Source organism: Pithys albifrons, chromosome 25 (assembly GCF_047495875.1).
Source record: "Pithys albifrons albifrons isolate INPA30051 chromosome 25, PitAlb_v1, whole genome shotgun sequence".
Taxonomy (NCBI): Eukaryota; Metazoa; Chordata; class Aves; order Passeriformes; family Thamnophilidae; genus Pithys; species Pithys albifrons.
Window position 1 is genome coordinate 2,098,560 of NC_092482.1, and position 20,456 is coordinate 2,119,015.

A 20,456-nucleotide genomic window follows, 5' to 3' on the forward strand; every position below is an offset into this window, starting at 1 on the left:
CTCACCCCTCCCACCCCAACCCCCTCCTCCCCCTGAAAACTGCTCGCAGGGTTTGGAGGATTCTCAGCTCTGGAGATTTGGACATTCACAGTTTCAGTCTCGTGTCTCTGTCCCTGTCTCCCCCAGTTCTGTCAGCAACACTGGGCTTCTCTCCCCATTCCTTTTTTTTTTTTTTTTTTAATGACTTTTCATTTCTTTTCTGATTTTATGTTCCTTAAAAAAAAAAAAAAAGATCTGGAAACTATCTGGAACGTTGTCACCAGATCTCATCTCCCTCCCCAATTAATAAGCCTGATTTCCCCACATCCCTCCCCTCCCAGTTTCCCCCCCCCCAAAACTGATACACCAGTAAATAGCAAAAGGAAAAAAAAAGAGGAAAAAGAAAATAAGAGAGACCTACACACATGCTACGCTGTAAAAATGCAGAGTTAACACTATTGGGAAGAAGGCTGTGGGTTGCTGAGATGGTCTTTGAAGATTAAGCAGTATCCATCTGCACTCCCTCTCCCCAGCCCACCCACCCCAGTGAGAGTCCTTCATGGAAGGGGCTTTGCTTCCACTCCCATGAGCTGCTTTGAACCCTCCCCACCCCATCTCAAACCCTTCCCAACCCTTCACTATCCCCCTGCCCTTCCCTCCCCCCCTCCAACTGAGCCGGGCTGGTTGGAATCTGGACACAGCATGAAGCAGTTGAGCAGCTGCAGGGCACAGAAACCATACTGGTCTCTTCAAAGGGCACCTTCTCCAGCCATCTCCACGTCCCACCCGAGCAGAGCCGCCTCCAATCCCTCCTGCTCACACCCACAGTTCGGATCTTTCCACAAAGGCTGCCCAGAGTGGGGACCAGGGCTTAGTTCTTGTCCTCTTTCTTGTCATCGTCCTCTGAGGGGTAGGAATGCCATGTCAACCTCTCCTCGTAGAAGGAGATCACCACCTGTGGGCACTTGATGTTGGCTTCCTTGGCAGGGACCAGGTCGGCCTCATCCGAGTTTTTCCTACAGGGTGGAGCAGGGGGAAGGTCAGGGAGGTGTGGGAGGAGGTGGAGCCTGGAGAGAAACCCAGAAGCAGCAGGGAAATGGAATCCCTGGAGTCCCAGTCACCCCTTCCTGAGTGGTTTCAGAGCAGCAGGAATAAAAACCCCCCAGTGTGAGTTCAGCTCTGTGTTGTTGGGGAGGGAGGAGAAGGTGAATCCAGCCAGTCAGCAATAGGACAAGGGGGCTCAAGCTCTGCCAGGGGAAATTTAAGGTGGAGATCAGAAAGGAATTCTTTGCAGAGAGAGTGCTCAGGGATTGGAATGGGCTGCCCAGAGAGGGGGTGGATTCCCCATCCCTGGAGGTTTTTCAGCTGAGCTTGGCCGTGGCACTGAGTGCCATGATCTGGTAAAGGGACTGGAGTTGGCCCAAGGGTTGGACTTGATGATCTCAGAGGTCTCTTCCAACCCAACTGAGAAGAGCAACGAGGCTGGAGAAGGGACTGGAGCACAAGTGCTGTGGGGAGAGGCTGAGGGAGCTGGGGGTGTTCAGCCTGGAGAAGAGGAGGCTCAGAGGTGACCTCAGCACTGTCTGGAACTCCCTGAAGGGAAGTTCTGGCCAGGTGGGGGTTGGTCTCTTCTCCCAGGCACTCAGCAATAGGACAAGGGGGCACGATGGGCTCAAGCTCTGCCAGGGGAAATTGAAGTTGGAGATGAGAAAGAAATTCTTTGCAGAGAGAGTGCTCAGGGATTGGAATGGGCTGCCCAGAGAGGGGGTGGATTCCCCATCCCTGGAGGTTTTTCACCTGAGCTTGGCCGTGGCACTGAGTGCCATGATCTGGGAAAGGGACTGGAGTTGGACCAAGGGTTGGACTTGATGATCTCGGAGGTCTTTTCCAACCCAATCCATTCTATGATTCTGTGGATGTGGCACTGAGTGAGAATCCACCATGTCTTGATCCAACCCCACTGTGATCACCAGACCAGGGCACAGAGTGCCCTGGGCTGGTGATCACAGTGGGGTTGGATCAAGGGTTGGACTTGATGATCTTGGAGGTCTTTTCCAATCCGTGCCCTGGGCTGGTGATCACAGTGGGGTTGGATCAAGGGTTGGACTTGATGATCTCGGAGGTCTTTTCCAACCCAATCCATTCCATGATTCCCAAACTCTCTGTCCTCCCACACCTACACCAGGCTGGGTCAGTCCCACCTGTTCCCTGTGGCACCAGAGCCACTTGCTGACCCTCACTCTGTCCCCTCCTTGGGGGGTGGGACATCATGCCCTGCTCTGACCCTTCAAAGACACCTCAGTCCCTTCAAAGACACCTCAAGGGACACTCTGAAGCTCCATGACCCCCAGGTGGTGCCACAGCCTCAGAGCAGAGGGGATTCCATGCCAGGCAGCAGGCCCTTCCCTCTCTGGCACAGAAGACACACTCACCACTTCATGAGGAACATCAGCTCCCCGCTGGAGTCTGTGGCGCCGATGATTCGTTCCGGCTCAAACCCTCGGGCGAAGCCTCGCGGTTTCTCCGACTGCAAGACACAAATTCCCACCTGTGGCATCTCCAGGGTGACACTCAGGGCCCTGGTCTGGCCACCAGGATGTGCTGGTGGCTGGTCAGGAAGGCTCAGACTGCAATGCCAGGGCCATGGAGATGCTCCTATGCCATAGAGCCAGGCTGGGAGAGCTGGGGTGGCTCACCTGGAGAAGGGAAAGCTCCAGGGAGACCTGAGAGCCTCTTCCAGTGCCTAAAGGGGCTGCAGGAGAGCTGGAAAGGACTTGGCACAAGGGATGGAGTGACAGGACAAGGAGGATGGCTTCCTACTGCTGCAGGGTGGGATTAGATGGGATATTGGGATGAAATCCCTGCCTGGGAGGGTGGGCAGGCCCTGGCACAGGTGCCCAGAGGAGCTGTGGCTGCCCCAGCCCTGGGAGTGTCCAAGGCCAAGCTGGACAGGGCTTGGAGCACCCTGGGCTGGTAGGAGGTGTCCCTGCCCATGGGTGGTGGTGGCACTGGATGAGCTGAAAGGTTCCTTCCAACCCAAACCATTCCATGATTCCATATCCAAGGCGAGTGGGAATGCCCAGCTGATGCTGCAGGAGAAGGATCTCCCTCCCAAGGCCCAGCTGCACAAACCCCTCTGCCTGCCAAGATTCAGCAGCTCCTGGGATGCAAACCAGACTGCAGAGCCTTTCAGTGCCCAGTTTCCCAAGCAGCCTGAGCACAAGGCTCTGTGCTCCACCTTGTCTCCCTCTTCCAGGGGCAACTCCTGCCTTCTGATTCCCCCCTTTAGGGCTCTTCAGGAGAAGTTGAGGGCTGGATTCACCCCCTTTGGCTCTGGATTTACTGGGAGGCTGAGCCCAGACAGCAGCTCGTGCCTCCTTCTGAAGGGTACAGCTTTCCAAAGCTGTGTCTTGCTCAAGTGTCATAAAAACTCCCATTCCTTGGAAAAAGAGTTTGATGTTCTGGGGTGACTCTTGCTGTGCCAGGAGCAGGGAGGTCAGCACAGAACCCCCACTCTGCCTCACCTCCTCCTTCTTCTTCTTTGGTTTGCTCTCCTCCCCTTTATCCTCCGAGTCCGACTCCGCTTTGCGTTTGCTGCCCTCGGATTTCTCGCTCTCATGGGCAGTTTTCTGGGACTGCAGGAATTCTGCAATGAGGTCTGGGCAGTCCAGGTTCTCCTCAGGCTCCCAGGTGTTGTCCTCACTGGAAGCAAACACAACACCTCAGTTTTAGGGCTCTCTGTAGCTTTCCCTGCCCAGAAAAAGACACTGGTCATGGAGATGCCACTAAGTTTGGTCACTGTCCTGATCCAGGCAGGAATGCTGGAGGGCAGGGCAGGCATTCCCCTTCTCCAGGGAGTACTGCAGCTCATTCCTCTGGCTGCTTTTCCCACAGTGGGGCTTTTTGCAGGGCAGAATTGGGATTCTTCCCACCCCAGGCTGTGACTGGAGCTCAAGGTGTTTGGCACAGCAGGATTTTCCCACCCCAGGCTGTGACTGGAGCTCGGGGTGTTTGGCACAGCAGGATTTTCCCATCCCAGGCCATGACTGGGGTTTGGGGTGTTTGGCACAGTGGGATTTTCCCAGCCAGGCCATGACTGGAGCTCAGGGTGTTTGGCACAGTGGGATTTTCCCACCCCAGGCTGTGACTGGAGCTCAGGGTGTTTGGCACATCAGGATTTTCCCACCCCAGGCCATGACTGGGGTTTGGGGTGTTTGGCACAGCAGGATTTTCCCACCCCAGGCTGTGACTGGAGCTCAGGGTGTTTGGCAGGGCTGCTTTGTCCCCACAGCTGCCCTTGGCCTGTTTGCTCCGTTCTCCATCCCAGGAGAGGCCCAGGACTCTGATCCACCTGCCTGGAGACTTTGGGAGTGGAAGGCAGAGGAGCTGCTGGAACAGCCCAGCCCCCAGAGGAGCAGGTTGGAGCCACTTACTCCGAGAAGCCTTTCCACTTGAGCAGGTATTCCACCTTTCCCTTCACCACCCGCCGATCCAGGACCTTCTCCACCACATATTCCTCCTCCTCTTCCTCTAGGACCTCCTCCACTTTCTTCTTGTTCTGCTTTTTTCCCATTGTGCTGGCCAGTTTTTCAGCTTTGGGGCGACGCTGCTGCAAGAGGAGGGAGAGCCAAGGTCAGGAGCCAAGGTCGGCTGTGCCTTTGCCAGGTGGGAATTATCCTGGATGCACAAAGGCAGGGAATGCTGCTCTGGAGACAGCAGGAAGCTACAAGGCAGGGAACACACAGAGGGATGGGCCTGCCAGGCCAGGAGTCTCCAGCAGGAGCTGCTGCTTTTACATCCTGATTTTGACTCGAAGCTTTGGGGCTTTTTCTCTCTCCAATAACTTATTTCACCAATTCCATAGAGAGTTTCCTACCTCAGCTGCTCCACACCTTGTCCATCCCCTGCTGAGTCCCACATGTCCCTCCCCTAACCTGCTCCCTCCCCTCTCCTCACCTCATTGAGCTGCCCTTCAGCTTAAAGGCTGAACTAAGTAGTTTATATTAACTAAAGTTAATAAATAGTTAATCCAAGTCAAATCCAAGTCACAGTCCCTGATCCCAACCTCACCATGTTCATTTCCTTGCTGGATCTGGGATATTTATCCCATTCTTCACCCCCAGAACATCCTCCTTATCTTCCAGAGCTGTTTAGTCAACCAAAAATTCCTGAATATACATCCAGGGCTTGCTGGGAAGGGAGAACTCTGGAAGCAGAACCTCCTGCCACCCACAGGGAGATGTGCCCAGGTGGCCCTGGCACTGCCCTGGGCCTGCAGAGCAGGAACAGCCCTTCCAACACTCCAGGCATTCCCAGCCCAAATCCAAACAACTCAGAGAGCCAAAAACCACAGAGAGGCCCCAGATCCCTCCTCAAAACCAGCTCAGACCAGTAGCTGGGCAGATCCTGGGTCCCAGTGTCTCCCTGCTGCTCCCAGGGATGGATGGATGCCCACCCAGCCCTGCCCATGGCAGAGGGTGGCACTGGACGGGCTTTAAGGTCCCTTCCCATCCAAACTATTCCATGATCCCAAGCCAGTGGACATCCAGCCATGCAGGATGAAGCTCCTTGCCTTATCCAAAGAAGGGAAAGCCCCAACAACCTGGAAAGATCCCACTAAGGCAGAGCCAGAGCAGAACACACATCAGAGAGGCTTCTCCCTCAGTTCCTGGGTGGAAACACTCTGAGAGCATCTTCAGAGATTCCATAGGGAAGCAAACCTGGAGCAGAGCAAGGCTCCCGGAGGCCTGGACACTGGGAAGAGGAGGAGGAGGAGGAGGAGGAGGAGAAGGAGGAGGAGGAGGCTGGGCTGGCACAGGCACAGCTGGGTGTGCAACACAACAATGGAAAGCCTCCCACCCGACCCTCAGGCATCTAATCCCAGCCCAGGAGCAGCAGGAAGCCAAAGGATCGTGTTTCACTCTGGAATTCCTCAGCCAGTTCCTTCCTCTCCCCTCCATCCTCCTCCTCGGGCACCACAGGGCTGCTGGAGAAGGGGGACAGAGGAGATTCCAAGGCAATTCCCAACAAAGTGCTGTGGTGGCTCCAAATAAACTCCAGCAGAGCCCAGAGGGGCGGGATTCTGGAATTCCTGCTCTCAGCAAGGAATTCTCCTGAGCTGCAGCCAAAGGGACTTTAGGGAAAGCTCTGTGGGCATTGCCTGGAGATGGGGGAGATGTTCAGGCACCTGAGGATGCTCAGCTGGATCCTCAGAGGATTCCAAAGGCGGCAGCTGGATCCAAGAGCATTGTGAGAGCCAAGGTGAGCTCAGGGAGGAGCTGCTGAAGCTCCAGGTGGGAAGGGAAACAGGGAGAGGGAACAGCAATGGGAACAGCTGATGGACTGCCATCGTTTGATGGAGGAGCTGAGGAGAAAAGATGCAAATCCAAGGCCGGGAGCACGTTGGGAAGGAGCTTCCCAAGGGGAGGGACAAACACAGCAGGGCAAAGAGCTGCAGGAACCTCCCAGATATTTGGGGTTTGTTCCTTTCAGTGCCAAGAGCATCCAATCCCTGCCTTGCCTCGAGGGCTTGGGAGCCAGGAAGGAGCTCGGGGAGGAGGAGGCTCCATTCCCAGAGCCCGCAGGGAGCTGAGCTCCTGCACTGCAGGAAAAACGCAGCTGGAGGGGACAGGGCGGCTCCAAAGGCCACCGGGATTGATCCCCAAAGGATCCGCCTTGGGAATGTCTCTGTGACCCTCCAGTTAAAGCATTAAAACAACCCAAAGCACTGGATGGGCTCTGAGGGAGGGGAGAGGTTGATCCATCCCTGGAGATTTGGGAAGGCAGCAGAGGGGGAATCACCCCGGGCTCTGCTCCCTCCCCTCCAGGGATTTCCAACACATCTCACTCCCACCGAGGTGCATTTTTGGGGAGCAGACACTCCTATTCCTTTAATCCAAACAGCCTCATCCCTGGAAGTGTCCAAGGCCAGGCTGGACAGAGCTTGGAGCACCCTGGGATGGTGGGAAGTGTCCCTGTCCATGTCCCTGGATGAGATTTCAGGTCCCTTCCAACCCAAACCATTCCACGATTCTACAGAATTTGGGGCTCTCCTGCCTGAGAGATCCCAACAATTGAATGTTTCCTAAAATTCACCTTCAATTTTTTTATACTTAACATGTTGAAAACAACAAAAAAAAAGTCGGTTTATCCCCCAAAAAAAAATGATATCAAGACAAACTTGGGATGAGTCAATGCCAAAAATCCTCTGTGAGGAGGGAAGTGAAATAAAGGGAAAGAATAAACTTCATGGTCTGCAGATGGAAGGAAAAGGATCCAGGACTCACCTAAACCATTCCAAAAGAATTAAAACTCAGGGAAAAGCCCCAAAGAAGGAGACCCAGCACAAGGGTGAGCACAAAACCTGATTTTGGGGGCAGGAGGAAGAGCTGGAGATTGAATTGGAACACAGACCAGCTCCATTTGCTGCATCCTGAAGGATTAACAGTTCAAGGGAGCTTTAATGAGTTTCAAACTTCCAACATTTCCTCCCCCCAGCTTGGCTGGGATCACTTTTATCCTTAAAATGAGTTCTGAGCACGCCAAGTTTATCCCACACATGCCAGGGAAAGGCAGCAGGAACCCCCCACTGGAAGAGGGAACAAGAACTTCCACTCTCCAGGAAACATTCCTGGGAATTTGGAGTGAGGGGATCCAGGGATTGAGCAGAAACCAAGCAAAGGAAAAGCCACAACTTCCAGGCACATCATTCCCAGGTAAATTCCCAACCCACGAGGGAAGGAACCTCCGGATTTAAGAGGAGGAATGTTAATTCCCTCCTGAAAAGGGAGAAATGGAGGGAAAATGTCCCAAATTTTGGTATGTGATGGTGGGGACAACTCCTGAATTCCTCCAGAGCAGGGAAATCATGGAATCACAGCAGGGAAATCGTGGAATCACAGCAGGGAAATCGTGGAATCACAGCAGGGAAATCGTGGAATCACAGCAGGGAAATCGTGGAATCACAGCAGGGATTTGGGTTCTTTTGAAATCATGGAATCACAGCAGGGAAATCATGGAATCACAGCAGGGAAATCATGGAATCACAGCAGGGATTTGGGTTCTTTTGAAAACATGGAATCACAGCAGGGATATCATGGAATCACAGCAGGGATTTGGGTTCTTTTGAAATCATGGAATCACAGCAGGGATATCATGGAATCACAGCAGGGATTTGGGTTCTTTTCACTGCTCTGGGTGCTGGAGAATTCCCAACTTCCCACACAGCCTATTCCAGCCTCATCCCCAGGGATGGAGGGGCCACACCTGGGGGCATTCCCAGCTCTCACAGCCCATTCCCTGGATATTTGGCATTTCCCTGGAGCAGCCCCAGCTGTTTCTCACCCTTTCCACTACCAGGATCCCAAGCACTGAGAGGAAACTCCCCCCAGCTCTCACAAGGTCTGGTGGCTGCCAACACCTTCCTCCCTCAATTTTGGGAGGAATTCCCAGACTTTATCCCAGCAGACTCTGGAATTATTCAGCCAGAAACCCTTTTCCAATGCTCTGATCTCTGTTTTATAGGAACACACAAATTTGCTGCTTCCAAACCCACCAACATCTCTGGGATCCCCCCCCCCATGTCCATTCCCGACGTTTTCCAACCAAAATCAGAGCACTGCCATCCCCTCCAGGGCAGCATTCCCAGGACAGGGCAGCATTCCCAGGACCCCCCGAGCCATTCCCAGGACAGGGCAGCATTCCCAGGACCCCCCGAGCCATTCCCAGGACAGGGCAGCATTCCCAGGACCCCCTGAGCCATTCCCAGGACCCCCTGAGCCATTCCCAGGACCCCCTGAGCCATTCCCAGGACCCCCTGAGCCATTCCCAGGACAGGACAGCATTCCCAGGACCCCCTGAGCCATCCCCAGGACAGGACAGCATTCCCAAGACACCTTGAGCCATTCCCAGGACCCCCTGAGCCATTCCCAAGACACCCTGAGCCATTCCCAGGACAGGGCAGCATTCCCAGGACACCCTTAGCCATTCCCAGGACAGGGCAGCATTCCCAAGATACCCTGAGCCATTCCCAGAACAGGACAGCATTCCCAGCACACCCTGAGCCATTCCCAGGACAGGACAGCATTCCCAGCACACCCTGAGCCATTCCCAGGACAGGACAGCATTCCCAGTACAGGACAGCATTCCCGGCACACCCTTAGCCATTCCCAGGACAGGACAGCATTCCCAGTACAGGACAGCATTCCCGGCACACCCTTAGCCATTCCCAGGACAGGACAGCATTCCCAGTACAGGACAGCATTCCCGGCACACCCTTAGCCATTCCCAGGACAGGACAGCATTCCCAGTACAGGACAGCATTCCCGGCACACCCTTAGCCATTCCCAGGACAGGACAGCATTCCCAAGATACCCTGAGCCATTCCCAGGACAGGTCAGCATTCCCAGGACCCCCTGAGCCATTCCCAGGACAGGACAGCATTCCCAGCACACCCTGAGCCATTCCCAGGACACTCTGAGCCATTCCCAGGACCCCCTGAGCCATTCCCAGGACCCCCTGAGCCATTCCCAGGACAGGGCAGCATTCCCAGGACCCCCTGAGCCATTCCCAGGACAGGGCAGCATTCCCAGGACCCCCTGAGCCATTCCCAGGACAGGGCAGCATTCCCAGCACACCCTGAGGCAGCTCCACATCTGCCCTTTCCACACCAGGGAGTACAAATCCCATCGTGCTTCCTTTTCCCCGGATCCTCCTCCTCCTCCTCCCCCAAGGGCTTTATGACCCACATTCCAAGCGTGGGGGCTCCCCCACTTCCCAAATTTCCATCAGAGGAGCTGGATAAAGCCTGTCCTGGGACTTCCCAAGCAGCTCCTGCTCCATCTCCCCCCTCCCTTTCCCAACACATCCCAACTTCCAACCACAAGGTCCCCATCCCACCTCCTGCCAGCCCCACCCCAGATCTCCGTGGGAAACATCCCCCCCAGCCCCAAATCCCCCCAGTCTGCCCCACAACAGCTCTCCCTGTCCGGCCCCCCGGGATTCGGCTGCCATCCCATTCCCGGCATTCCCGCAGCCTCTTCCCGCTCATTCTCCCCGCCAAAAGTTGACATTTATCCCTCCCCATTCCCAGCTGGATCCTGGAGCCTCCCCTGCTCCTTCCCCAGCCCCCTTTTCCCCTTCACCGACCCAGCCCAGCACCCAAATCCTTCTCCCTGCACCCCAAACAGCTCTGCAATGACCCCCCAACCCCTCAGCATCCCAATCCCTTCCAAATCCTTCTCCCTGTATCCCCAATCCCCTTCCACTGACTCCCCCAATCCCCAAATCCTCCTCCCTGTATCCCAATCCCCAAATCCTCCTCCCTGTATCCCAATCCCCTTCCACTGACTTCCCCAATCCCCAAATCCTCCTCCCTGTATCCCAATTCCCCTCCACTGACTTCCCCAATCCCCAAATCCTCCTCCCTGTATCCCAATCCCCTTCCACTGACTTCCCCAATCCCCAAATCCTCCTCCCTGTATCCCAATCCCCTTCCACTGACTTCCCCAGTCCCCAAATCCTCCTCCCTGTATCCCAATCCCGTTCCACTGACTCCCCCAATCCCTTCCAAATCCTTCTCCCTGTATCCCCAATCCCCTTCCACTGACTTCCCCAATCCCCAAATCCTTCTCCCTGTACCCCAAACCTCCTTCACTAAATCCCAATTCCCCCCAGTATCCCAATTCCCTCAAAATGCTTCTCCCTGTGTCCCAACCCGTCTCCACAGACCCCCCAACCCCCTCAGCGTCCTCACTGACCCTCCCAGTATCCCAATCCCCCCAGATCCTCCTCCCTGTATCCCAATTCCCCTCCACTGACTCCCTCAACATCCCAATCCCCAAATCCTCCTCCCTGCGCCCCAACCCCCTTCCACTGACCCTCCCAACCCTCCCAACATCCCAATCCCCCCAGATCCTCCTCCCTGCACCCCAATTCCCCTCCACTGACTCCCTCAGCATCCCAATCCCCCCAAATCCTTCTCCCAGCCCCCCAAATCCTCCTCCACTGACACTCCCAACCCCCTCAGTATTCCAATCCCCCCAAATCCTCCTCCCTGTATCCCAATTCCCCTCCACTGACTCCCTCAACATCCCAATCCCCAAATCCTCCTCCCAGCCCCCAACCCCTCTCCACACCCCTCCCAACCCCCTCAGCATCCCCACTGACCCCACAGCCCCCCAACATCCCAATCCCCCCAAATCCTCCTCCTTGTATCCCAATTCCCCTCCACTGACTCCCCCAACATCCCAATCCCCCCCAAATCCTCCTCCCAGCCCCAAAATTCCCCTCCACTGACACTCCCAACCCTCTCAGTACCCCAATGCCCCCCAACATCCCAATTCCCCCGCAATCCTCCTCCCTGTATCCCAATTCCCCTCCACTGACTCCCTCAGCATCCCAATCCCCCCAAATCCTCCTCCCTGTATCCCAACCCCTCTCCACACCCTCTCAGCATCCCCACTGACCCCGCAGCCCCCCAGCATCCCAATCCCCCCCCAATCCTCCTCCCAGCCCCCCAACCCCTCTCCACACCCTCTCCACACCCTCTCCACCCCCCTCAGCATCCCCACTGACCGCCCCCCACCCCAACACCCCCAAATCCCCCTCCCAGCCCCCCGACCCCCCGGCACAGCCCCCCCCACCCCTCCCACCCCCCCAGCTCCCCATCACACCCCCCCCACACCCCTCCCACGCCCCCCCCCGCCGGCCCGGCCGCGCTCCCCGCCGACCTTGCACAGCCCCGCCGTTGGTGTCCGAGGGAAGGGGCGCGGGGGCCGCTCGGGGGGTCGGGGGGGGCCCGGGCCTGGCCTCGCTCCGTCCGCCGCCCTGAACAAAAGAGCCCGGCCAGCGCCGCTGCCCGCCGCGCGCACCGCGCATGCGCCACGCCCCGCGCGGGGCACGCCGGGAGCTGTAGTCCGACAGGGCAGCGAGGCCGCTGCGGGGCGCGCGAGGCGTGCTGGGAGTTGTAGTCCGAGCGCTGCCGCAAAGCACTACGGGAAGTGTAGTTCTTGTGGCTGGGCGCCATGGCAGTTGTAGTCCGATGTGCTCCGCTCCGCCAGTTAATGAACATAATTACAGTAATTAAGGGTGGGAAAGTGCTCCGGGGGGCATCCAGTCCAACCTGAGGCCCGTCAGCAGGTTGTACCCCCGCGAGTGTGCCCCGAGCCACCCCGCCTGGGGGTCACACCGGGGCAGCCCCAGGTGGTGGGAAATGATTTTCTTTATGGAAATCTCCGGGTTGGAAAAGCCCTCCGGGGATGCTCGAGTTAACCCAGCACTGCCGTGTCCCCGAGCGCCACATCCACGTGTTTTCTGGACACCTCCAGGGGTGGGGGCTCCAACCCTCCCTGGGCAGCCCCTTCCAGTGTTTTACACCCCTTTCCATGCAGGAATTCCTCCCGATGCCCAACCCGAACCTCCCCGGGTGTGACTTGCTGCTGTGCCCTCTCCTCCTGTCCCTGTTCCCTGGAGCACAGCCCGACCAACCCCCCCCCCCCCCAGCTCCCCTCTCCGGTCAGGGAGTTGCAGAGAGAGAAAAGGCTCCTCTGAGGCTCCTTTTCTCCATCTCAGCCGCTCCAGCTCCTTCCCCATTCCCATCCTTCTCCCGAACTACAGCGGGGTGGGGTGCAGGAACTACAACTCCCATCACGCCCCGCGCCGGAAGTGCCCGCCCCGCACGCGCTATAAGGGCGCGCGCCGCCGCCGCCGCCGCTTAAAGGGGCCGCGGCCTGTGCGAGGTGAGGGGGCCCGGGGGGGGGGGGGAATTGGGGGAAAACCCCCCAAAAAATTACAAATTGGGGGGTCCCGGCGTGGGTTGGGGGTCCCTCGAGGGTGGTCTTGGGTTCCTTAACAGCCCCCGGTGAGGAAACAGGAGCTGGGCTGGGCCTCGCCCCCCGCCCGCGGCCTCTCCCGGCGGGGCCAGGCCCGTCCCCAGCGCCCCCCGCCCTTCCACAGGGTCCAAATTTCGGGATACCTGTTGGGATGGGGGAACCTTTTCCTCCCCACGTGGGAAAACACCTTCGGGAAATCACCATCACCACCATCACCACCCCAGGCTGTGCCTGGGAAAAGCGGGAATAAATGGGATTCATTCCCGGTTTTCCCGCTGTGCGAGGCTGTTCCCTGAGCTTTGGGAGCCGTCTGGGGTTGGGCTGGCTCGGACATCCCGGGGGGGGATTCCAAATTTTGGGACACCTGTGGGGATGGGAGTGAAAAAGCCTCCAAATATCACGCCCAGATGGGCCAAAGAAAAGCGGGAATAAATGGGATTCATTCCCGGTTTTCCTGCTGTGGAGCCGCTTCGTGGGGGGTTTCCCGAAGGGGAGGAATGTGGAGCCTCGGCCAGGCTGGATGTGGGAAGGGAAGGAAGAGCATTCCCGCTGTTCCAGAGGGTGGGAAGGGCCCTTAGGGATAACAAGGCAGAGATAACAAGCAGCGCTTTCCCTTTCCCAGCAAGGTGGGAACTGGGCTGGGAGGGGGGCAAATTCCACCTGGGATTTAAATCCTGCAGGAGCAGAGCCCTGGAAAAAACCGGGAATTGCGGGAAAATCAACCCAGAGCAGCAATTCCAGAGCCCCTTAAACTGAGGCTTTCCCCGAAATCCCTGGAAGAGGATTTGGTGAAACTGATCCCGAGCTGCTTCTCCCGTGGCTGGGAGTGGATTTATCCCATTAGGATCAATTAATTAGCTGAAATAAGATTAGGTGTTCCTTGGGATGAAAGGCTTTGAGTTCCCGGGCTCTCTGATCCCGGTTTTCCCTGCTCAGAATCATCTCCCTCAGGGCTCTCTGCTCCTGGGAACACCTTGGGAAAGGAAATTCCCGTTCCTGGCAACCCTCTGGTGCTCCACTGGGCAACTCCCGAGTCTCCCTCCTGCATTTTTCCAGCTGGGAAGAGCAGGAGCTCCAAAAGCAACGGGGAGGCCGCGATTCCACAGGGATCATCCCAGCATTTGTGGGTGGGCTGTGATCCCATGGGATTTGGGGACTTGATGGTCCCAGTTGTGCTGCTGAACTGGTCCGGACTGGGAGCCCCCAGTCTCGGAGCTCCCTCCAAACTGACTCATGTCACGTGTGGCTCCTTCCCTCCTCTTCTTCCCTAAGGAAGGATCATGTGCTCCAGAGTTTGGGGGTTTTTTGGGAGGTTCCTCCTCTCGCAGCTGGAATTGGAAGCGGGAGGAGCTTGACCCAGCTCCGGGAGGAGCTCAGTTATCCCGGACATCCCGGATTTCTGCCCGTGCCCAAACTCCTCCCCGCTGGGATTAACCCTTTCCGTGCTCCCCGGGGGCGGTGGGATGGCTGGAATTCCACGGGAAGCACCTGGAAACGGGCGGGGCTGGATTTTTAGAGCCTGGTTTGGGGCTCAGCCCCTCCCTTGGTCGCAGCTAAAATGAACTCCGGCTCCAGCCGGGAATAAAGGCTGGAATTCCTGGCACTTGGCACCTCTCATGGCCTTAAAGGCAGAACTCCAGGGATGGGGAGCAGGTGAGGGGTGGATCCTCTGGCACCCTCTGGATCATGGGATGTGAGGGGTGAAATCCTGGCGCTGTTGGTTCATCCCAAGATCCCTTGGCACCCTCTGGATCGTGGGATGTGAGGGGTGAAATCCTGGCGCTGTTGGTTCATCCCAAGATCCTTTGGCACCCTCTGGATCGTGGGATGTGAGGGGTGAAATCCTGGAGCTGTTGGTTCATCCCAAGATCCTTTGGCACCCTCTGGATGGTGGGATGTGAGGGGTGAAATCCTGGAGCTGTTGGTTCATCCCAAGATCCCTTGGCACCCTCTGGATGGTGGGATGTGAGGGGTGAAATCCTGGAGCTGTTGGTTCATCCCAAGATCCTTTGGCACCCTCTGGATGGTGGGATGTGAGGGGTGAAGTCCTGGAGCTGTTGATTCTTCCCAAGATCCTTTGGCACCCTCTGGATGGTGGGATGTGAGGGGTGAAATCCTGGAGCTGTTGGTTCATCCCAAGATCCCTTGGCACCCTCTGGATCCTGGGATGTGAGGGGTGAAATCTTGGAGCTGTTGGTTCATCCCAAGATCCTTTGGCACCCTCTGGATGGTGGGATGTGAGGGGTGAAATCCTGGAGCTGTTGGTTCATCCCAAGATCCTTTGGCACCCTCTGGATCGTGGGGTGTGAGGGGTGAAATCCTGGAGCTGTTGGTTCATTCCAAGATCCTTTGGCACCCTCTGGATTGTGGGATGTGAGGGGTGAAATCCTGGAGCTGTTGGTTCATCCCAAAACCTCCCACAAACGATCCCAGAGCGGAGGTGAAACCAGGACATGGGACAGGCTCGGTGTTCCAGCTCCCCCTGACGAGTATTCCTGGTCTGTGTGTGCACACTGTGTCTGTCTCCATAGGGATTCACTGCCTGGATTGTGGATTTCTGGGATGTAGGGGGTTATCTCGCTGTCCCTCCCCTCTTCTTCCAAGCCCACGCTGTGTCTGTGGTGTTGGAGAACTGGGATTGCTGCAGGAGAATGGAATAGTGCAGTGGGATCTCTGCTCTGTGTGAGCAGGGACAGGATCCAGGGAATGGCTGGAGCTGTGTCAGGAAGGTTTAGGCTGGATTTTGGGAAAGGTTCTTCCCCCAGAGGGTGGTGGGCACTGACCAGGCTCCCCAGGGTTTGGTCACGACCCTGAGGCTGCCAGAGCTCCAGGAGGGTTTGGACAATGCCCTGAGGGACAGGGTGGGATTGTTGGGGTGTCTGTGCAGGGCCAGGGGTTGGGCTGGATGATCCCTGGGTGTCCCAGCTCAGGATATTCCAGGAATATAGGTGGAATATCTGTGTCTGGAGTTAACAGGGACTTGCTGGGGCAGCAGATGGAGGCAGGAGGAGAACAGGTCTCCTCTGGGAAGGGCCAGGGGGATCCTGGTGTGGACTGGCAGCTTCCCCTGCTTGGACAGCCCAGCTGTGCCTCCCTGCTGGAGGAGAGGCCTTTGGGAGAAGGGAACTGGGATAAAACCAGGGATGAATCCTCTTTATTTCATGGATTAAAGTGAGAGTGGATGGGACAGAGGTGGGTGATGCCAGGGCAGGATGCAGAGTCCAAGGAAAACCCTGATGTGCCAATCTTGTCTTTCTAAATCCCTGCTTTTTTTTTCCCAGATGTTTCCCACTGGGCTCTGGCTCTAGGATGTTGGAGAACCAAGAGGAAGTAAGACCCTTCCTGGTGTGTTTATTCCTGGCTGGGGTTTGGCAGCACTGGGGGGGGTCTGTGGGGCAGAGCCAAGGGGCAGCTGGTGCCAGGGATGGGAATGTCTGGAGGTGTCTGTGCTGCCCCTGGGACAGGGAAGGTGGAAAAGGAGCTGTGGGGGTGGACACCTGTCCCTGGAGTCACACGGGGGGGGCTGAGCACAACCTCCCCCTCCTGCCCCACAGGAACTGACCACGGTGCGAGTGCAGGACCCCCGAGTGCAGAACGAAGGCTCCTGGAATTCCTATGTGGATTATAAGATCTTCCTCCACGTGAGTTGGGGCTGAGGGACAGGGCCTGGAGCTGCAGAGCTGGGCTGTGCCACGTGTGAGGCTCAGGAGTGCAAGGCCACACCTGGAGTGTTGTGTTCAGTTCTGGGCCCCTCAGTTCAGGAAAGAGATTGAGGGGCTGGAGCGGGGCCAGAGAAGAGCAACGAGGCTGGAGAAGGGACTGGATGTGGCTCTGAGTGTCCTCTGAAACACCTCCAGGGACAGAGAATCCAACATGTCTTGATCCAACCCCACTGTGATCACCAGCCCAGGGCACAGAGTGCCAGAGTGATCCCAGTGGGGTTGGATCAAGGGTTGGACTTGATGATCTCAGAGGTCTCTTCCAACCCAACTGAGAAGAGAAGAGCAACGAGGCTGGAGAAGGGAGTGGAGCACAAGTGCTGTGGGGAGAGGCTGAGGGAGCTGGGGGTGTTCAGCCTGGAGAAGAGGAGGCTCAGAGGTGACCTGAGCACTGTCTGGAACTCCCTGAAGGGAAGTTGTGGCCAGGTGAGGGTTGGTCTCTTCTCCCAGGCACTCAGCAATAGGACAAGGGGGCACGATGGGCTCAAGCTCTGCCAGGGGAAATTGAAGTTGGAGATGAGAAAGAAATTCTTTGCAGAGAGAGTGCTCAGGGATTGGAATGGGCTGCCCAGAGAGAGGGTGGATTCCCCATCCCTGGAGGTTTTTCAGCTGAGCTTGGCCGTGGCACTGAGTGCCATGATCTGGTAAAGGGACTGGAGTTGGACCAAGGGTTGGACTTGATGATCTCGGAGGTCTTTTCCAACCCAATCCATTCTATGATTCTGTGTTTCTATGGATGTGGCACTGAGTGAGAATCCACCATGTCTTGATCCAACCCCACTGGGATCACCAGCCCAGGGCACTCTGTGATCCCAGTGGGGTTGGATCAAGGGTTGGCCTTGATGATCTCAGAGGTCTTTTCCAACCCAATCCATTCTATAATTCTATGATTCTAATCATCTGAGCAGCCCATCCCTCATCCTGTGTGGGTCTGACATCCAACATCCAGGGCATAGATTGCTGTGTCACTGAGCTCCTGCCCTCCTCTTCCTCTCTGCCCCTCAATCCCATGGATAATTCCCATGGTGGGATATTATTTTGCAGACCAACAGCAAGGCCTTCACTGCCAAGACCTCATGTGTGCGGCGCCGGTACCGTGAGTTTGTGTGGCTGAGGAGGCAGCTCCAGAAGAATGCTGGCTTGGTGTAAGAATTCCTTGTTCTTCCTTTCCTCCTGCTGGTTCTCAGGGACACCCAGGAGAACCTTCCTCCCTGCCCTGGAGACCCATGTGAGCTCAGAACAGATCCCACAGAGGAACAGGGGAATACCTGAGCCCCCAGGGTTCAGGGTGTTGGGAGGTGCTGTCACAGTGTCCCCTGTGCTGGCAGGGAGGTGACCTGAGCTCTGTCCCCTCAGGCCTGTCCCAGAGCTGCCTGGGAAATCCACCTTCTTCGTGGGCAGCACAGATGAGTTCATTGAGAAGCGGAGACAGGGATTGCAGCAGTTCCTGGAGAAGTGAGTGGAGCATTTCTGAGGGCTGGAGGGAGGGAGGGGACACCCTGCTGCAGGACTGTGGCTGAGAGGTGCCAGCAGGGCTGTCCATGTCCCCGTGGTGGTGTGAAAGCTGACTCCCTGTCCTCTCTCCGTGCCCAGGGTGGTGCAGAACGTGGTCCTGCTGTCTGACAGTCGACTGCACCTGTTCCTGCAGAGCCAGCTCTCTGTGCCCGACATCGAGGCCTGTGTGCAGGGCCAGGGCACACAGACAGTGACAGAGGCCATCCTGCACTATGCCATGTCCAACTGTGGCTGGGTCCAGGAGGAGGAGGGCCGGCCCACGCTGCTGCCTGGGCAGGACCCACGTGCCAGGTACCAGCCAGGGGAACGGGGGGCACCCCAGGGCACCCCCAGCTCCTGCTGTGCATCCCAGGGCGCCCCCAGCTCCTGCTGTGCATCCCAGGGCACGTCCAGCTCCTGCTGTGCATCCCAGGGCACCCCCAGCTCCTGCTGTGCATCCCAGGGCACCCCCAGCTCCTGCTGTGCATCCCAGGGCACCCCCAGCTCCTGCTGAGGATCCCAGGGCATTCCCAGTTCCCTTGTGCCTGCCCAGAGGGCACCTGTGCATCAGGTGATGTCCAGGGAAGGGAAGGAGCATTCCAAGGGCAGCCCCAGCTCCAAGGAAGGGTTGTGCCAAGGAGATCTGGGCACCTCAGGCCCTGAATCTTCCCCAGATCCCTTTTTCCCTCTGACCTGTTCTCCATTCCCAGCTGTGCCGGGCTGGGGAGCCCACAGGGCCCGAGCTGCCTGGAGAGCTTCCCGTACTGGAGCGACTTTGGCATGGACGACGCGCACTCGGACAGCCCGGAGGAGCCAGCCCAGCCCCCGGGAGCACGGCAGGACACGCAGTGACAGCTCTGGGGACATCACCTGCCCTCCCAGGACCTGCAGCCCTCGCTGGGAGAGGGACCCCTGTGGAGCCAGAGGGATGGCCAGGCTGGTGGGACACGACTTTGCCCTGGGCTCGTGTGCTCTCCCCCTGCTCAGTCCTGACTGTCCTTGATGTCCCAGGCAGTGTTTGCAACGCTCTTCTCTGGCAGGAGGGATCTGGTGGGTAGTGAAACCTGTGGCTGTTGTTTCCATGGCCTTTGCTCTCTGAGTGGAGCAGCAGCAGAGCTCAGTGGGGTGGCAGTGCCAGCGAGGCTCCCTGTTCCTGGATACACTGCCTGACAATCCACCACCATGGACAAAAGCCTTCCCTTGGTGGATCCAGGCCCAGCCACTGCCCAGTGGGTCTCTCCAGTTTAGCCCCCTGTGTTCCCCTCCCTCTGCAGCTCCTGGGGAGGAAAGTGAGGGCTCAGCTGCACAAATCCAGAGCCCACACTTGGGGAGCAGTTCCCAGATCCACACCTGGGGCCTCCTGGCACAGCTTTCCCTGCAGGTTGCTGCAGCTGGGACAAGGGGAGCTGAGCTTCCCCCAGGAGTGTGGGGCAGGGAATCAGTCGTGGGGGGGAGCACAGAGGGGGCAGCTTGTCACCCCTGCCCTGTGAGGGGGTGTCCCTTCCAGTTGGGCCTCAGGCCAGGACTGGGTTTGCTGGGAAAGAAGGAACACGTTGGTGTCCAGCAGCGTTTGGCTCTGGCTGCTCTTGCTGCCCCTCCCTGTGCCCTCCTGCCCCATCTCCTCCCCCCCAGCACCGGTTCAGGCAGGGCTGACGTGCTCTGACTTGAAATAAAACTGAAGCAGAAGAGGCTTGTGGGGCCCTGGCCGTGTCTGTCCGTGCCGCGGGGGCGGAGGCCGCGCCGGGATAATTGCGGAGACAGGGATTTAGGGAAGAGAGGGGGTGATGATGGCACCTTCCCCACGCCAATCCAGCACAGCTGACCCTGCCCTGGGCACCAGGGAGGTCCCTGAGGTCACCCCAGGGGTGTTGGCAGTGGAAGGGCAGGGCTGAGGGTCCCCCCTGAGTTTTGGGGTTTTTTTGGGGTGGGTTTGGCCCCACAGAGGGACCAGGATGCAGCGAGGAGGGGGAGGGAGGGTTGGAAACCCTTGGAGGCACATCCAAAATGTCAGGAGAAGTTCATGGCCAAGGCTGGCAGCTGCTGGCGCGCCAGAGAACCGCTGCCATTGGCTGCCCCCCCTCATGCATATTCATCCATATTCATGAGTGTGCGGCTCCAAATGGCGCAGCTGTGAGCCCAGCTGTGCCCACAGCCCCTCTCCGTGCCCACAGCCCCGCTCTGTGCCTGGGCACAGCATCATGCAGACAAGTGACCCTCAGCTGGAGCTGTCTCCAGCCCCTGGCTCCCTCCAGTGCCCTGGTTTGCTCCAGGAGCGTGTCCTGGCACTGCCACATCCTCCCCTGGATGCCTCCCCAGCAGCCATCCAGCCCTGGGGTTTCCCTCCAAAGGTGATTTTGGGAAGGGCAACTCCTGAAGCTGCTGCAGCAGTGAGAGCTCCAGCCCCACTCCTGCCCCCTTCCATCCCTTCCCCTGC

General features: G+C 57.6%; 2 protein-coding genes across 2 annotated transcripts; one reads left to right on the top strand and one right to left on the bottom strand.

Annotated features, from left to right (window-relative positions):
• Positions 1 to 643: 643 nt before the first annotated feature.
• On the bottom strand, positions 644 to 11,834 carry CBX1 (chromobox 1). Its single transcript, XM_071577350.1, has 5 exons — positions 11,709 to 11,834; positions 4,413 to 4,588; positions 3,504 to 3,681; positions 2,412 to 2,506; positions 644 to 995 (listed from the first exon to the last, which is right to left on the bottom strand). The coding sequence occupies exons 2-5, from the start codon at positions 4,550 to 4,552 to the stop codon at positions 851 to 853; spliced, it is 558 nt and encodes a 185-aa protein (XP_071433451.1). The 5' UTR covers positions 4,553 to 4,588; positions 11,709 to 11,834; the 3' UTR covers positions 644 to 850.
• An 815-nt stretch (positions 11,835 to 12,649) lies between these two features.
• SNX11 (sorting nexin 11) lies at positions 12,650 to 19,712 on the top strand. The gene is made up of 7 exons (XM_071577371.1): positions 12,650 to 12,716; positions 16,091 to 16,139; positions 16,364 to 16,450; positions 17,573 to 17,673; positions 17,885 to 17,983; positions 18,122 to 18,334; positions 18,733 to 19,712. Exons 2-7 carry the CDS (start codon positions 16,119 to 16,121, stop codon positions 18,872 to 18,874), a joined length of 663 nt encoding a protein of 220 aa, XP_071433472.1. The 5' UTR covers positions 12,650 to 12,716; positions 16,091 to 16,118; the 3' UTR covers positions 18,875 to 19,712.
• The last annotated feature ends 744 nt before the right edge of the window (positions 19,713 to 20,456 follow it).

What these genes read in the sequence shown, in the direction of transcription:
- CBX1 (XM_071577350.1), bottom strand. Translation starts at nt 4,552, where the DNA reads ATGGGAAAAAAGCAGAACAAGAAGAAAGTGGAGGAGGTCCTAGAGGAA. An exon ending in CAAAGAAGAAGAAGGAGGAG is followed by an intron (nt 2,507 to 3,503) that starts GTGAGGCAGAGT and finishes TGTGTCTTGCAG; the next exon opens with TCGGAGAAACCGCGAGGCTT. An exon ending in CTGATGTTCCTCATGAAGTG is followed by an intron (nt 996 to 2,411) that starts GTGAGTGTGTCT and finishes TCCACCCTGTAG; the next exon opens with GAAAAACTCGGATGAGGCCG.
- SNX11 (XM_071577371.1), top strand. Translation starts at nt 16,119, where the DNA reads ATGTTGGAGAACCAAGAGGAA. An exon ending in TGTTGGAGAACCAAGAGGAA is followed by an intron (nt 16,140 to 16,363) that starts GTAAGACCCTTC and finishes CCTGCCCCACAG; the next exon opens with GAACTGACCACGGTGCGAGT. An exon ending in ATTATAAGATCTTCCTCCAC is followed by an intron (nt 16,451 to 17,572) that starts GTGAGTTGGGGC and finishes ATTATTTTGCAG; the next exon opens with ACCAACAGCAAGGCCTTCAC.